Here is a 15,039-nt window from a genome sequence, read left to right as displayed (position 1 = left end):
GGCTGCTTAGGATTAAGGCAAGTGTCTTCTCTCTGGCTGGCTGAGCAGGTAACCTGAATTTATTCTGACTTCAGAAACACAGTTTGGATCCAGCTGTTCTTTTAGAAACGGTTGCGTTTTACAGGCTCATGCCGGTCTCGTGCTTCTGGGCAACAGGGAGCTGGAGCTTTCTGGTTCTCCAGCTCCCCTTCTGCTTCCTGCTCCCACCAAGAACTGCCTTCTCAGGAGGAAACCCATCCTCCGGGTGTGAGGGCCACGTGGCCTGGCTTGGGCCTCTGCCCTGCTTTGAACCAGTGACACTGGTGGGTAGATTCGACTTGGCCCGCTTGCCCACCCTGGGGAGAGTGGAGGGCACCACCAGGACGAATGTTAGGGAGGGACCGTCCCCCAAAAAACACTATATGCCCCCTGTGGGCCACTGTATGCCACCTTTTCCCGGAAACACTTTCTCAGTCCCTCAGGCACCATGGCAAGAGTCAGTGTTGTCAGCTTGGAGAGGGAGTTTGCAGGATGGGTGCGATCGAGTTAGCCCTTTACCACTTAAATATCGGAACAGATCTCCGTGGCCAGCATCCTAAGGGCCTGGATAGCACTTTTGCTTCTGAAAGCGGCATTAACCCCACTGTATTTCAGGCTTTCCGGGCCCAGGACTCTCATTAAAGGCCACAGTGAGCCACAGATGCTTTGAGTTTTCCAACTTTCATGGTTTGGTTTTGTTTTTTTAAGTTGGTTTCTTTTGAGAGAGAGCAGGGGAGGGGCAGAGAGAGGGAGGGAGAGAATCCCAAGCAGGATCCCCACAGCCCTCCTCAGGACCCTATCTCTCAAACCATGAGATCACGACCTGAGCCGAAATCAAGAGTCGAATGCTTAACCCACTGAGCCACCCAGGTGCCCCTTTTAGTGTTTCAAAAGCCTGATGAGAAACATTCACAAAATCCGCAATGCCTTCAGCTCTTTGTTCCTAGAGAGATCAGTGAATTGAACAGAAAAATGGGTTCAACTGTTGATTCTTACAAGCTGGCTCATGGGGCTGCTCTTTAAACTCACTGCTCCCTGCACCATGTTGGATTAGGGTCTCTTCACACATCCCCACCCATAAAGCAGCACCAGCAGCAGGGGAGGAAATCAGCTTCCACCACATATGCAGAATCCTCGTGGTGTTTCCAAAGAGATTTCTACCCCAAGATGGGGTGTCAACCTCGAAGATCCAGCAGTAAAAACACAGAGCTACTAACCGGGCATCACAGACCAACATCATTCACAGGAATGTGGCTTCAGCAGCTGGAGGGTCAAGGCCCACAGTTCCATCCCTGTAGGAGTCCGTACTAACATCCCAGAAGGTACTACAAGTTACGCTAAGAAAAAGGAAAGAGCACACAGGCGACACCAGGCCCCTTTGTGCCGTTTCTGGACAGAGTACAGAGTTGAGCCATGCCAGCCAGCACTGGGCGGGTGGGCGGGGGGGTGGGGGTTGAGTAGAGGCCTTCACCTTCTCAGGCTGCAGGGGCTGTTCCCAGTCGCTGAGCCAGCCTCTGGGCACCTGCCTAGCAATGCTACCCCTTGGCCATGTTCATGGACATGAAGTTTGACCTTTATCTTGCCCCGAAGGAGCCAGTTTGGGATGAGAGAGGGGCTATTTTTCCTAGAAATGATTGTCGGCTTTAGTACATCTGTGTAACTTTATGTAAAAATTACTTCTCAACCTACATGACAACTTTTTAAGAAGAGTTTTGTTTTCACTTTAGTTGCCTATGTGTTTTCCATGCATTTTGATAATCAGAAAACAATGCACGTTACTTAAACAGCACCGATGGGGAACGCCTGGGTGGCTCAGTCGGTCAGGCGTCCAATGCTTGGTTTCAGCTCAGGTCATGATCTCCCCGTTGGTAGGACAGGATCGAGCCCAGCGTCGGGCCCTGCGCTGGCAGGACGGAGCCTGTTTGGGATTCTCTGTCTCTGCCCTTCCCCCGCTTGCACGGTCTCTCTCTGAAAATAAAAAGTAAAGAGCACTGATTCAAAGACTGTTTAAACCACTTTCAAAATACCACGTGTTTCACGATCGGGAAGCCTGACATTTTGAACGTGCTTCTCCAATAGAATAAAAACCCATGGTTACGCCTGAGGCCTCCTGGAGCAGAACAGAAGCAGCTGTGCTGCGGGAGGAAGAATCCCGTGGAATCCAGCTCTGAGGAGCTTTGGAAGCTCCCATGGCGCAGGCTCGCCCCTAGACCCGCTAAACCGGCATCTTGAGGGCAGGACCCGAACAGGAGTACCCTTGAGAGTTCCCAGGTGATTCTGGCACGCAGCCCAGTTTCAGAACCACTGCTCCGTTTTGCTCCATCACGGGCGTTCAAGGCTTCGGTCTCCTCGGTGTGCATTTTTCCCCCCATTTGTGAGCACCTCGTCCGTACTCGGCACCGAGTTAGGCCCAGTTCCTCATGCACAGGGAGGACTACCCATCAGGATCAGTCCCCGCCGAACTGAGCACGAACTCCTGAACTTCGCTCTCCCCTAACCACCCCCCTCTCCTTGCCTTCCCTGCAGGAGCTACGCTGATAGCTGTTTCCTGGATTCCTCCCTCTATCCAGAACTAGCCGACGTCCAGTGGTACGGGCAGGAAAAAGCCAAGCCCGGGACCCTCGTGTGAGCCAGCCGGCCTCAATCTGACCGCCTCAACGCCATTCAGAGATCACCTCACTGCCTCTCATTTGCCTTACCCAGACGCACTGTCACCCTGCACCAGCTTCGGCCCTCAGCACTTTTTTTCCGCCCGTCTCCGCATTCCCTTCACCCTCAAAAACCTGACTGAGGAGACATTCTGGAAGGTTCCGGTCCCACTGTGTGTCCTCTGGCTCTCTTGCCCACGGAGAGCCAGGCGCCAATCCTCAAAGGCACCTTGGTGGCTTCCCCCTGCCGTGACAGCCCCCAGGCCGGGAGCCATCAGGGAAGGTAACGGACATCAAACTCCTGTGGACAGGTGGCATTGGAAGAGAACAGGAAAGGGGACTCGAGTACAGGGTGATCCAGAAAGACGATGAAGCTATGGTCGGCCTGCACTCGGTGAAGAGGATGCCTCGCTCGCTCGCGCGGGGGAATATGGGACTCCGTTGACACTTGAAATAGTCCCGGGGTGGGAGGGGGGGAGGGGGGAGTGGCTGTCGGGGGAGGGGGAGAATGAAAAAGGAAGCTTAACATGTCAGAGATGCATCCGAGGATCACAATCAGTTCTATGCTGCCAAAGATTTAAAAAAAAAAAAAAATTAAAAATAAAAAAACAAAAAAGGGGCCAAGGGGAAGACATTCTTTCTGCAGTGAAACCTTTCAAATTCTCAACGGCTCCTACTCATCACAAGTGCAAGCCCACCACACGTAAATGGTTTCCCCTTCTCTGTCCCTCTCCCCCACCGTCCCACCCACTGTCTCAGGCCAGAGCCCGGAGAGCTAACCCAGCTGCTGCCCCAGATCCCTGGGAGTGTGGACGGGGAGGAGCAGGTCCGCCTGGTCTCTGCGGGAGGGGGGGAGGGGGAGAGGGGGGGAGGGGGAGAGGGGGGGCGGGGCTTCCCGGCCAACCCACCACACAAAGCTGCTTTTCTTTTGGGATCTGTAGGAAATGGAAGGTGGTGATCGCCAAGCGCTTCTCTCTCATTAAAACCACCAGTAAAAGCGTGTCCTGTTTTGCACAAGGTGTTACGTTTTTCTTTTTTACGGGAAACCAAGGGAAAAGCACATGGCCATCCATTCGAGTGTTCTGACCGTTGTGGCTCATTTTCTATTTGTTAGCACTTGTGTGACAAAGAGCTCAGACCCGACTTCGACTGCTCTTGGCACCCGGCTACCAACGTGTCACTTATTCAAAGAACCCAACTATGCCCTGAGATTTTTATCCCGTGTCTCTTAGGCGGAGCAGGGGTGGGGGGGAGAAAGTCCCGGCTCCCAGAGGGCCCGTACGCCTACAGCCTCGTCAGCTACCTTGATGTACCCGCATTCGTCTGCAGACACCAAGAGAGGAAGAAAAGAGAGAGAGAAAAGGTGTGTGGGAGCTGCACGTTTACATGTGTTTTGAGCTCTGCTTAATACACAACCGGAAAGCCATCTATCTTCAAAGGCCTCAAAAATACTTTTATAATAATGAGCGCACACTCTTCGTTGGGTTATTCCAAATGGCACAAACACGGTCTCCACAGAGGGGGTACGCTGTGCTTACTGGCACAGGTGGGGGGGGGGGGCGGGGGAGGGGGCGCTTTTTCTCACTTGTAATGACTTCCTATATTGCAAAGGCATTTTGACAGCCAGGGACAGGAGCCGGGGTGGGGTAATTTTGTGGGCAAACAGAACCACAGTTAGCTTTAGCGTAAGAAGAAAAATCTTTGTTTTTTTTATGTATGTGTAATCCGCGAGTAACGAGAGACTCTACCAGACCAGGAGGGTAGGATGGACACTACCGTGAATTCAGTGGCAGTGCTCTCCTTCTGCTGTAGCTTGGAAAGCACTGTGGGGGTCCCACTGAGGCTGGGACCGCTCTGGGCAACTGAGGGCCCGGTGTCCCCTCTCCGTGCACACCAGCTCTGTGGTGGTAACAGCTGGAGAAAGGGACATCCTCACAAAACCTCTGGGGAAACCCTGCAGGAGAAACAAAACTGGTTCCAATGGCATGAAGTGATCGTGGGGAAGGAGGGGATGGGGTTTTCGTTGCCCTCATTTTGATGATCGATCAGAGCTACAGCCCGCAGGTTTTCTTCCTTCCCCATTCAGAATATTCTGCACCGGGCCATCTTCCTTTCTCTCCAGCGACACACAGATAATCAAACTGAACTGTGTGCAGCAGGGCAAGTCAAGAGAGAAACCGAGGAGGTGACAAGGTTACGTGGCTGCGGGGTGACCAGCACGTACCGTAGTTTCAAATCTGGTCTGACGTCCATCGGGTCACGCTTTGAGCCCAGTTGGGTTTACGAGGAATGAGAGACGAAAATTCTTCCTCAACGCTTGGGTTTTGGATTCAGGAGGCAGCGAGGAACGGGGTGGGAGGGAAATCCAGTTCAGACAAACACCATTATAGTCTGGTAGTAAAGACGGAGATTAAGTCAAACAGGTTTTACTGTTGAGCTGCGTTCAGTTACTACAAAATGTACATACTGTTAGTCCTTTGAGACCGACATGATTCATGACCAGTGTGGTGGGAAACAATAGCTGTTTTGTACAGGCACTTGCAAGCTCTTCCCAGATCCCGATTTCTTTAAAAACAAAGATGGAACATAAAGCCCCTGGTCTGATATAAGCCCCTACTGGATTCTTGGGATACGTGTAAGAAATTGCCTGTTTAGCCTGAAGACTGTTGGGAACACCTACATCAGACTTTGTTGTGAGACAGGTGGATTTTTTTTGTTTTGTTTTATTATATGCAGGTGAGTGTTGAAACTGTTAAAATTCCGATTTGTTTTCATTCAGTGTTAGTTCTAAATATAGCAAACCCCCCCTCCAGGTGCTATCAGATGACCAGTTACTGCTTAGTTAACTAGGTGTAAAGTTTTACATATACATTAATGTCAATAGTTTATTACACGTTGTGTAAAATGGACTCTAGTTTAATAATGGGGAGAAAGGATTAGGTTGCTCCTGAAACTGACTGTAGAGCATGTAAAATGATTTTACCGGATTCTGTTCAACTGTAATCAATGACAAGGATGTATGTTGTAGACAAAGTTGCAGAACTAAAAAGAAATCTGCTTTTAATTTATTCTTTTTGTATTAAGAATTTGTATAGTACCTTTACATTTTGCAAAACAGTGTTGTCAACACTTATTAAAGCATTTTCAAGATGAAAAGATCTTGGCTGCCTCTCGGAGATTTTGTTTCTAAGCGGTCCGTGCTTCAACAGGCTCCGGAAATCTGTAATTCAGGTGCCTTTGTCCTCCTCGGATTTTTTTTTTTTTAAGTCAATCTAAAGCTGATACCCTCACAGTCTTGCTAGATACAGAAGAGCTCAGTTTGTGTCGTAGAGGCTAAGTCTCCCTTTCTCTAATTGCCTTGTTAATTATACAAAGACGACATATTCTCAATGATGTGCTCCCACCACCAAAAAGGATTAGACGTTCGAGGTCAGTCTCTGGCTACATTAGCATGTGTCTCACTGTTCCTTACAAGTAGTTACCCATACGCAGCATGTGCCGGGCCTGGGTCCTGTCCCCACAGAATGGCGGAACCAACGCTGAGGCAATCCGGGCTTTGGGCCATCCTTAGTCTCTCTGTGGTCCCTGGGTCTGTGGAGGAGGCACAGGACCCATCGGGGAGGCAGGCAGGATGCTCAGGCTCTTTACCAGCACTGCTGTTGGCCGTGCACTCACACCACAGCTCTCGCTTTGTCACCACCATCTACATCACGTCACCGAGGCAGCAGCCAGTTGGGCCCGCAGGCGCAAGGAGCCAGCCCCTTGCTGAAGGACAAAATGGCAACTGGCTGACTTTCGTAGAGACCGCACTGCCCTTGCATCCCTGGTCCCCTGACCCGATGTGCGTCTCTTCACCAGCAGGAGACGCTAAGCCCGGAGGCCAAGAACACCCCCTGGACGGAAAGCTCTTGCTGAAGCATTTGCCACCAGAGCGAGCTAACGCCTGCCAGAAATGAAAACAATCCCCAGAGGATGTGAATGAAGCGTGTCAGAGGCGAGCCCATGAGGACATTTTACACTTCCTAAGCCTTTCCTTGGGAAAGCAACCAGGGCCTCTGTATCTCAAGATAATCATCACTAACGTCAAACAAACAAACGGAGATATTCTGTAAGTCTTTTACATGCACACAGGTCACGGCTCGGGAAATAAATTCAGCATCTTGTCATTCAGCTCTGACCATCCCACGAAAGCAACTGGCACGCAGGAAGACAGGACTTGAACATTTCTTTTCCTGCTTCTCCCCACCTTTTACACCACACACGCGCACACTCCCCTTTCACAGTGCTAACAAAGCAATTCCCAACAGCTATTATGTTGGTTGCTAGAACACAAACATCCACAAATCCAAGTAGAAAGCATTAAAAATAGCCAGGGCTGCGGCCGCTTCCTCCCAAAATGCCAGTTCAAAAAAGCTCACGCCTAAGGTTCTCTCTAAAGCGAGCGTCGGAGAACCACCGGTGAGGGCGAGCAGAGGCCCTTCCCTGCACGTCGGGGAGGAATCCAGCTCTTCTCCAGCTCACACGCACACAGATGAGACACAGGCACACAAGCACTGCGCGAGGGGAAACGAGGTAGCCCAGCAGTAAGCAGACGGAAGGAAGAGTTGAAAAGGAGTCCAGGGGAGGAGAAATCGAGGTATGTCTAACGGGATCTGCCTGCCGGCCTGGTCCGAGGGGCCGGCCGGTGGAAGACGCGGCAGAGAAGGGGGGAAACCCTGCTCCCCCTCTCAGCCTTGCGCGAAGCCTCCCCAGCCCAGCCACTGCCTCTTCAGATAGGACCTGAAAGGCCTGGCTTGCAACGCAGGAGACTAACCAGTGAGTTGACAGAACTCATACATTTACAGTTGCACCAAGATTTTTTTTTTTTTAATCAGAAACCCATTTTTTTCTCCATCAACTATTATCCCTACAACCAAGTGAGTTCCTTTGGACTTTTCATTCGTTCATCCGTTTTCTATGAAACCCGCTGCCATCAACCTTCTGTTTCTCCCACTCAACCAAAACCACTCCTGTCGAGGTCAAGGACGACTCCCTACAGTCCCAAATGCAACGGTTAATTCCTGCCGAGGCCAAGGACGGCTCCCACAGTGCCAAATACAACGGTTAATTCTCTGTTCTCATCTTACATGACTTACCGGCTACACGACACAGTGGGTCCCCTCGCATCCTTCTCTGGAATGCCAGCACACGGCGAACTCCCGTGTTTTCCTGCTCACGACAGTCAGTCGGGGCTCCGGTTTCCAACCTCCTCGGTAGTTTTCATCTCCCTGGCGCCCCGGCATCGGCCCTTCCCGGCTCTGTTCTCTCCCCTTCACCGTCCCCACTCTTCCGGGAGCTGTCCTCTGCTCTCACAGTTTTAAGTGTCGTGTAGGGGCTGACGACACCTGTGTTTATTCCCCGAGCTTGGACATCTTCCTGTCAACGTCTCCACCTGGAGATGATCTAACATGCTAGCATGGGGGCGCCTGGGTGGCTCAGTCGGTTAAGCGTCCGACTTCAGCTCAGGTCACGATCTCGCGGTCCGTGAGTTCGAGCCCCGCGTCGGGCTCTGGGCTGATGGCTCAGAGCCTGGAGCCTGCTTCCGATTCTGTGTCTCCCTCTCTCTCTGCCCCTGCCCCGTTCATGCTCTGTCTCTCTCTGTCTCAAAAATAAATAAAACGTTAACATGCTAGCATGGCCAGAGCTCACACTCTGACCTTCCCCCTCCAAACCTGCTCCACCGTCTCCTTCCTCGGCTCAGCCACAGGCAACTCCAACCGTCCAGGGCTCGGGCAAAAATCTTGGCATCATCCCAAAGTCTTGCAATCACCCCTGGAGGACCATCCGCTCATTCCTTCTCACCTCACTTCTGCAGCAAACCAGAGGTGTGGAATCCCTGGCCCGCAGAGATTTCTATTCTATTGTGAGTGGAGGGAGGGAGAAAATAAAAAGTACATTCTAGAACACACTAGAAGGTGCTAATAAGAAAGCAGGCTCGGTCAGTGGTAGCTACCACTCAGGGCAGGGAAACAAAGGCGGGGGAAGGTTAAGACCTAGAAGCATGAAGGAGGTGCTCTGTGGAGCAGGGAGTCAACCCTTCAAGGAGAGGACCCAGTGGGCGCCCCAGGCACCTGGCGGGACCCGCAGAGCCGGGATTCAGGCCCCAGAAGAGGCGGCACAAGCCTACGATGCCGTGATCTCCGAGTGGCAGCAGGACGCTGGTTCTCCAAGCGTGGAAAACTGCCGAACGGAACCATTCCTCCTTCAGCAATTAGGTGGCCCTGCTCATGCTCTCTCTCTCAAAAATAAACAATAAAGAAAATTATCAAAAAACTGTATAAAGGACAAAAAGCCACAAGTACCTTTTAGGCCCACGTGGGCATAATGTGAGTCCCAGACTCATAATGGGAATCAAAGCTGATTTTGCCCCAAATAAGGAAGTCACAAGCACGTACCTTCTCAAGTATCTTTCACATCAGTAACAAGTATTTAGGACTTTTCCCTCTCAAAGCCGTTTGTTACTCTAACAAAGACCTGGGGATAAACACCAGAGAGAGACAAGAGCTAGATGCTTCTGTCTAATAAGCCGGGTGACAGAATTGCCCCTCCGGGCCAGAAGCGCTCCTGTAGGTCTCCAGCACCCGGTGGTCTCTGAACTGCCTTTAACATCAGTTGGATGAAGGGCTTTTCTGCAGCTGAGATGACCGGGGGCCCATATCCACAGACTCACGCACAGGTACGCGGGTGCATTTCTGTCTTAGCAGGATGTGGCAAAGCCCCACCTTACTGCAGCTCAGGCAGGCGCACCCCTAGAGCACCGTCACATACCTGCCACAAGTCTTGATTTTGTAAGCCAAGAAATCTGAGTAATGTCTGTGTTTCTTAGGGGCTGAATTCAGCAACATATGTGGGAACACCCTGAACTGGGAAATTACCCCATACTCCTCTCATAAAACAAGAGGCCACGAGGAAGACCGCTGTGATGCGTAACTGTGTCAACGTGGCTGGTACACAGGGTGCATTTATTCTGGATGCAGGCACCTGGGTGGCTCAGTCAGTTAAGTGTCTGACTCTTGGTTTCAGCTCAGGTCATTATCTCATGGTTTCATGACTTTGAGCCCCTCCTCAGGCTCCACGCTCGACTTGGGATTCTCTGTCTCCCTCTCTCTCTCTCTGCCCCTCTAGCACGCGCACTGTCTCTCAAAATAAATAAACTTGGGGGGAAAAAAACACATTATTCTGGAGGAGATTAATGTCTGAATCACTGGACTGAGTAAAGCAGATGGCTCCTCGCAGTGTGGGTGGGCCTTGTCCAATCAGTTGAAGGCATGGGGAGCATGCTCACACATGCTCCCTCTCTCAGCCCCACTTGTTGAACTAGGGTATTGGTCTTCTCCTTTCGTTAGACTAGAACTTACACCATTGGCTTTCCAGGGTCTCAAGCATTTGGACTCAGGCTGGAATTTCTACCATCAGCTCTCCCAGGTCTCTAGCTGCAGACAGCAAATCATGGAACTTTCCAGCCTGCGTAAATATAAGTAGATCTCCATCTCCTATCGGTCTTTCTCTGGACAACCTAAGAAAGCAGCCCAAGGCTTATACTTTGACCCCACGACACCACCCACGACCAACTCTGCTATCTTTAGCACCTATGTCTCATCGTCATGATTGCAGGACAGTGGCAAAGCCTCGGAGACTCAGGAGCGCTTTCCAGAAAGGAATACAGGACGGGCAGAAGATGTCTGCCGGCTAAGTCTGTTCCTTTCTCTTAGAAAAGCAACAGCTTTCCTGGAATTCCCACGCAACAGACCTCTCCTACATGGGCCACTGGCAGAACATGTCACATAACCAACCCTAATTTCAAAGAGTCATAAATCAGCAAGCAGCTTAATTATGCACACTGCAGCTCTGAACAAATGAAGCTTCTATTAGCAGAGAGAGGAGAATGAAAGCAGGGTAAGCAACCCGCAGTGTCTACACCACACGTAGACGCATCTTAACTTGCACAGCAAAGGAAAAGAAAAATAGCCAAGTCTTAAATAATAACCTAATAAAACTAAAGTTTAACAAAAATACAAAAACTCACTAGATTTCCTCTCTCTCAAATCCTATACTCTTCAGGCACACTAATATGATGACATCATCCATCAAGACAAAAATTGCAAGAAGACTGACACATGATTTATATAAAATCTGGCAAAGACAGCCAACAAAGATTATGTTAACATCTGAGCTAGTTATAAAATTATTTCCCCTTCGCATAAAAAGTAACCTAGCACAGAGGCAAGCCACAGAGTGGGAGAAGTATTTGTAACACATATATCTAACAAAGGACTCATAGCCAGAACAAAGAAATGGAAATCAGTAAGAAAAAGGCAGGCAATTCAATAGAAGAAATGGACCAAAGTAAAATCTTGAATGGAAACTTCACAAAAGAGAATATCCAAATGGCCAGTAAGCACGTAAAAATGATGCTCAGCTTTATCTGTCATCAGGGAAATGCAAATTAAAGCCACAATACAATACCATTTCAATCCACCAGAAGGGCTAAAACAAGAATGACAGGACATATCACGTGTAGCCAGGATGTGGAGGACCTGGAACTTTCAAATCCTGCTCGTGGGAGTGTCAAGGGTACAAGTCCTTTGGAAAATTCCTTGACAGTATCCTGTACAACTGAGGATGTACATATGTCCCAGACATTTCACATCGTGGTGTATACCCATATTCACCAAAAGATGCATACCCAACATTCATACAATTAGAACCAACTCAAATGTCTAACAACAGTAAAATAGATAAATCATGGGATGCAGCAATGAGAATGAACAAACCAGAACCATACACAATGAGATTGAGGATTAGAAACTGTAAGAAACAGGGGCACCTGGGTGGCTCAGTTGGTTAAGCATCCAACTCTTTTTTCAATTTATTTTTGAGAGAGAGAGAGAGCGCGCACACGAGAGAGGGAGACACGGAATCCAAAGCAGGCTCCAGGCTCTGAGCTGTCAGCACTGAACCCGACACAGGGCTCGAACCCATGAACCACAAAATCATGACCAAAGTGAAAGTCGGACACTTAACCCACTGAGCCACCCCGGCACCCCGAGCATCAAACTCTTGATTTCAGCTCAGGTCCTGATCTCACGGTCTGTGGGATCGAGCCCCACATCGGGCTGAACACTGACATCATGGAGACTGCTTTGGGATCCTCTCTCACCCTCTCTCTCTTCCCCTCCTCAGCTCACACACATGCTGTGTCTCTCAAATATTAAAAAAAAGAGAGAGAGAAATCAAACATAAAGTAAGTCAAATATACTGAGTCCATTTATAGATGAGCAAATTAACAAACAGACCAAACTAACCAATGTGGGGAGTGACTGCTAATGGGTATAGAGTTTCTTCTGGGGCTGATGGAATGTTCTGAACTTAGATTAGTGATGGTCCCACACCTCTGAACATTCCATATACTTTAAATTTTAAGGTATGTATATTATGTAGCAGTAGAGGGGTTTTTTTTTTGTTTGTTTTGTTTTGTTTTGCCGAAATGATGTGAGACGCTAGGACCATGGTTGGGACTAGAAGGGGGCATGATATTTCTGGGGTGTTAATAACATAATCTTTCCGACTTAGGTGCTAATTACTTTGGGAGATGCTCACATTGAAAGACTTACCATGATATGGTACTCTCTTGATTTGTACCTTTTTCTCTGTGTTATACTTTGCTTACAAATTTACATTAAAAGAAATGCAACCTAGCCCTACCTGAGCCTAGGGAAATAATCTTTAAAGGGCTGAGCAGCAAAGGAAACAATCAATAAAACTAAAAGGCAACCAACAGATTGGGAGAAGATATTTGCAAATGACATATCAGATAAAGGGTTAGTATCCAAAATCTATCAAGAACTTATCAAACTCAACACCCAAAAAACAAATAATCCAGTGAAGAAAGGGACAGAAGATATGAACAGACATTTTTCCAAAGAAGACAGCCAGATGGCCAACAGGCACATGAAAAGATGCTCAATGTCACTCCTCATCAGGGAAATACAAATCAAAACCACACTGAGATACCACCTCACATCTGTCACAATGGCTAAAATTAACGATCGAGGAAACAACAGATGTTGGTGGGGATGTGGAGAAAGGGGAACCCTTTTCCACTATTGGTGGGAATGCAAACTGGTGCAGCCGCTCTGAAAAGCTGTATGGAGGTTCCTCAAGAAGTTAAAAATACACCTACCCTACAACCCAGCAACTGAACTACTAGGAATTTATCCAAGGGATACAAAAATGCTAATTTGAAGGGGGCACATGCACCCCAATGTTTAGAGCAGTGCTATCAGCAATAGCCAAGGGGCACCTGGGTGGCTCAGTTAAGCATCTGACTCTTGGTTTCAGCTCAGTTCATGATCCTACTTTCCTGAGTTCAAGCCCCAAGTCAGGCTCCATGCTGAGGTGCAGAGCCTGCTGGAGATTCTCTCCCTCTCTCTCTCTCTCTTCCCCTCCCCCACTTACACTGTCTCTCTCAAAATAAACTTAAAAAAATAAAATAACCAAAATATGGAAAGAGCTCAAATGTCCATTGACTGGTGAATGGAAAAAGATGTGTTCTACACACACACACACACACACACACACACACAGAGGAATATTACTCAGTGATCAAAAAGAATGAAATCTCTCCATTTGCAACGCGGATGGAACTAGATGGTATTACACTAAGCGAAAGTCGTCAGAGAAAGACAAATCATCATATGATTTCACTCACATGTGGAATTTAAGAAACAAAACAGATAAACACAGGGGAAGGGAAGGAAAAATAAGATAAAAACAGAGAAGAGGGAGGCAAACCCTAAGAGACTCTTAAATACAGAGAACCACCTGAGCGTTGCTGGAGGGGAGGTGGGTGGGAGGATGGGCTAAATGGGTGATGGGGATTAAGAGGAGGGCACTTGTCGGGATGAGCACTGGGTTTTATAGGTAAGTGATGAATCACTGGGTTCTATTCCAGAAACCAATACTACACTGTATGTTAACTAACTTGAATTTCAATTAAAAATAAATAAATAAAGGGCTAAAGCAAACCCTCAACAGATATTTGATGCATACTAGACTCTGCATCTTTCTCTACCCCAACCCCACCTCTGGGTTCTCAGTTATTTTATACCTTGTTTAACCTTGCTTTACACAACTGACAGCCAGCATAAGGTGGTCATCTATCCACACTGCAATCACACACAGTGTTGTGGTTTTTCTCCCCTTGGTGGACAGACTCTTCATTTGAAATCTAAGAATTACCGCTTCAGAAGGATTTAGCATTTAAAAGGTTCTAAATTCTGCTATGCTTCACATTAACCTTGAACGCAGAGTGTGATCTCTACACCTCCATATTTAAAAACTTTTTAAAAATTTTCCTAAATATCTTTAATAATGTATTGTTATTATGTTAAACCAGCATAACTATGCTCTTAAATCCAAATTATCTATACATGAGCAGTTCTGGGTTAAAACACTTTTTAAAATTAGAGTCCCTTTGCTCTGAATTCATCTGCCAGCTCATTTTCTTCCTTAACTCATACTTCCTTTTAATCGGTGGTTTTCAAACTGCCAGTCACAAGGCATTATTCATGGGTTTGTCAACCAGTTTAGGGTCACCACCACCATGTTTTTAAAAGAAATACAAGAGAAGACTCTGTAAGTACTTTGTTTCAATTATATATGCATTTAGGTACCTATGTGCTTGTACGGTTTACTCTGAGTGGTGGTCGGGAAAGTTCCAAGTTTTAACTGTCCTACCTCACAGGACGACAGAAACTCTAAGCCAGGCTCAGACTGCAACGCTAATGGTTGGCAATTTCTCCCAAGCGCTTAAGGAAGAGCAGTTGGAGAGGAAAGGCACTTTGGTTTGGGCGAGCTGTCAACCTGGGAGTTCAGAAAGGCACGGGGTGGGGGGGGGACGGAGGAGACGGAGGGGGCAGGGGGAGGGGGAGGGGGAGGCGGGGGGGCGCGGGGGGCAGGGGAGGCGGGGGGGCGGGGTTGGGGGAGGCGGAGGGGGGCGGGCTGTGTGAATGACACTCGCCCACTGCCGGCAGAAGCTTGGTGAATGCTTCTGATCAGGGTCACTGACAATACTCAAAAAGAAGCTCCAAACTTCTTAGCTGCTCTCCACGGTGAAAGTTCGTGCCAAGCCTGAATGCTGTGGGGAAAAGCCGAGAAGGCTATTATTTCAAAGCTGGTGCCTGAAAGTGGGGAGGAGAGACTCCACAAAACCAAGGGGCCTGCTTCGATAGAGTAATCACGATGGATTATTAGTTCAAGCAAGTTGCACAAAGGACCCTGGAGTTCACAATGGGGAAAAATAAGTAAGTCATCAAGGTTTTATAGTAGACTG

The 15,039-nt window shown here is 48.5% G+C and overlaps 1 protein-coding gene and 1 long non-coding RNA gene across 10 annotated transcripts in view; one reads left to right on the top strand and one right to left on the bottom strand.

Annotated features, from left to right (window-relative positions):
- The window catches only part of FRMD4A (FERM domain containing 4A), a 331,019-nt gene extending 328,336 nt beyond the window's left edge, over nucleotides 1-2,683 (top strand). For 7 of the 9 annotated variants that reach the window (XM_047864925.1, XM_047864923.1, XM_047864920.1 and 4 more), the window contains exon 23: nucleotides 2,545-2,683. In XM_047864925.1, the coding sequence (XP_047720881.1) occupies nucleotides 2,545-2,647 (103 nt within the window). In that variant the 3' untranslated portion in view covers nucleotides 2,648-2,683. The remainder of the gene's footprint in view (nucleotides 1-2,544) is intronic. The other 2 variants (XM_047864924.1, XM_047864922.1) reach the window with 1 other exon arrangement.
- A 445-nt stretch (nucleotides 2,684-3,128) lies between these two features.
- On the bottom strand, nucleotides 3,129-11,597 carry LOC125169526 (uncharacterized). The gene is made up of 3 exons (XR_007153719.1): nucleotides 8,777-11,597; nucleotides 7,802-8,563; nucleotides 3,129-6,431 (listed from the first exon to the last, which is right to left on the bottom strand). It is a non-coding gene; the product is annotated as an uncharacterized LOC125169526 (long non-coding RNA).
- Between the last annotated feature and the right edge of the window lie 3,442 nt (nucleotides 11,598-15,039).

The sequence above is a fragment of the Prionailurus viverrinus genome, chromosome B4 (genome assembly GCF_022837055.1).
Source record: "Prionailurus viverrinus isolate Anna chromosome B4, UM_Priviv_1.0, whole genome shotgun sequence".
Taxonomy (NCBI): Eukaryota; Metazoa; Chordata; class Mammalia; order Carnivora; family Felidae; genus Prionailurus; species Prionailurus viverrinus.
This window is presented reverse-complemented; position numbering and strand designations above follow the sequence as displayed.